General features: G+C 50.8%; 1 protein-coding gene across 1 annotated transcript in view; it reads right to left on the bottom strand.

Moving 5' to 3' along the window:
• Positions 1-2,574, bottom strand: part of SRGAP3 (SLIT-ROBO Rho GTPase activating protein 3) — a 96,287-nt gene that overhangs the window by 70,922 nt on the left and 22,791 nt on the right. Inside the window, exon 7 of the mRNA XM_035889464.1 lies at positions 2,534-2,570. Coding sequence (XP_035745357.1) covers positions 2,534-2,570 — 37 coding nt within the window. The remainder of the gene's footprint in view (positions 1-2,533; positions 2,571-2,574) is intronic.

Genomic DNA, 2,574 nt, shown 5'->3' with positions numbered 1-2,574 from the left:
GCAGGCAGGGGCTCTGCTGCCTCTCCAGCGAAGGCAAAACTCCCCCTCTCTGCCCAGAGCCCCGCTGCTGCGTCCCACGCCACGGCCAGGCTGCCCCGCAGGGCAGGGGACCCGCATCCGGCACACGGCCATGGCACAGACCCGGTGTCTGCAAGGGGCGCTGCTGCTCCGGAGCCTGAGGCACCGTCTTCTTCTAACATTAACACACTTACTCTGTAACTGCCTCTAAAAATATCCATTTTCTTCATTTTCCTTACACACGGACCGCACACCTACAGAAAGCCCAACGCTGTGGATCCCACGGCTGCCTTTTCTTCAACTGCTTTCAGTACTAGCGGGACACAGCGAATGGGATCCCCCTCCTCCGGAGCATGCTGACACCCTTCTCGCCATGCTCCTGCAAAATATCTTGAATTTGTACAAGAGTCTGTTCAAACGAACGGCCCTTCCTTTGGGGGTTTAAAATTAGGACACCCATGTGCTGCTCACACATCCGATATTCTGTTTTCCTTGGTGAACAGAATACATCATCAGGGGCGTTTAGCTGCACAGAGCTGAGGATGCTTTAGTCAAAGTCCCCTGAAGGGATTCCTGGAGTGCGGAAGAAAAGCCATCTGCTGACGCCACTGGAAGTGTCAGCAAGGAAATAAAGTCGGGAGGAATAATATAAACAGCCAGACCTAAAATGGAACTCAGCAACTCTCCAGGAAATCAAAGTCCCCAAAACTCCATGAAAATCAGTCATTCTTGCTCAAAAAATAAATAAGAAAGCGAGCACATATTCAATGAAGAGCAGAAACCCCACAGATAAATCAGGGTGTTATCGTGCACCTTGCTGTTCAAACGTCTCCACGATCAAGCTGTTAGGTTTTTAATATGGCTTAATACATCTCAAATGGTAAAGAGAACAAAAAGGACATGTAAGAACATCTTATCGTATCTCAAAATCTTGAAGTCATCAGGGGTCTTGCATCAGGCCACCTTTAATTAATGCTTAGAAGAATAAATAGATGTCAGTGGATTAGCAAAGGAGATAAACACTCCAGCACATTTTTAAATTACACATTTAGGTAATGATGAAGCCAGAAGACTAACTCGGTACTTATAGATCGGTGATTTATGTGCTCATTGAAGCAACTCCAGCAGGAAGAAACCCCGCATAGTGCAATCTCTGCCACTGTGAAGATGCCATTAAAGGGAGAAATGGAAATCCCTGCTCTTGAATCATTTAAAAGCAGCTCGCAGGAGTGGCTGATACACACACGCATTCGGTTCCTACCATCGCTACAAAACCTGCTTCCAGCAGTTCCTGCCCTGGGGCTACTGCGTGCAGCGACCGCTTCAGACACAGCTCGGCACAGGGCACGCGCCGTCCCCAGCGCGGCACGCGCCTCCACGTGCGCCTCACTGCCTGCCTGCGCTTCACCGCCTCCGAGGCCGAGGGGACCTGGGTGCCTGCCCTGCTGATAGGAACTGCAGATGGAAAGAAAAATCTTCTGTTCCAACAACAAAACTGAGGATGTAGCTGAGCTCTGTAAGAGCTTATCTGTCTCAAATGCAGGCTAATTGATGGGCCAGGAGGAAACCTCAGGCTCACCTGCCTTCCCCAAGGCAAATTCTCCTCCAAAGGCTCTGGACTTTGCCAAGCTCCAGCTGGAGGACATCCTGCTGTGTGGGAGCCACAGCAGACAAAGCCACTGCTTTAATGCGAAGGGAAGCACCACATCCGCGCGGTTCGGAAGGCAGAGCCAACATTCACCGACAAGCAGACCTTAGCGTGCTTGTGATGCAGTGGGAAAGGTGCAGACCAACATTCAAGTGGTTTCCAGTTTGTCGCCGTACGAGACGTGCCTGACCCGTGCAGGCCAGTCCAGGCTCCCCTGCCTAGGCACTCAGGGAAGTGTTTGGTTCGGGCTGCCTCATGCCCTGCAGTTATAATGAAAAACTCCACCTTTTCTTCCAGACACTGATGAAAGAAGTTTATGTGTAGCATAAATACGAATCACACGCTTTGTTGTGCGATCATGCGGCCACCATGAAGTTCAGAGAAGGCCGGTTCTGGTGTTGCCCAGAGAAGTTGTGGGTGCCCCATCATTGGGGCGTTTGAGGTCAGGCTGGATGGGGCTTTGAGCAGCCTGACCCAGTGAAAGATGGCCCTGCCCATGGCAGGGGGTGGGACCAGATGATCTTTAAAGGCCCCTTCCAACCCCAAGCATTCTATGAGCCTGCGTCTCCCATATAATGGCAGCTCTAGCTCTGCTCAGATACGCCTACATCAACTGGGAGGAAAGTCAAATGCATGGGTGGCAGCTGGGAGGAAAAAAAACACCACGGGGGAGGGAAAAAAAAAAAAGATATCTAAATTTACAGCACATTTTCAGGCCCCAGTTAAGCATATTGTAAAGCCCCAACAACCACCCCTTCATTACCACCACATGAGAGCGCGTTTAAGGACCAAATCATGCTTGGGACCTAGCTGAGCACTCGGCAGCAGAAAGTGGGCAGGATGCATGCAGGGGGAGGAAGCACTTACATCAATGAGGTCCGAGACGTCGTGGATGTAGTATTTACTGA

The sequence above is a fragment of the Egretta garzetta genome, unplaced genomic scaffold (assembly GCF_000687185.1).
Source record: "Egretta garzetta isolate BGI_Z169 unplaced genomic scaffold, ASM68718v1 scaffold332, whole genome shotgun sequence".
NCBI lineage: Eukaryota > Metazoa > Chordata > Aves > Pelecaniformes > Ardeidae > Egretta > Egretta garzetta.
The sequence above is the reverse complement of the archived record's forward strand: the minus strand, read 5'-3'. Positions and strand labels throughout refer to the sequence as shown.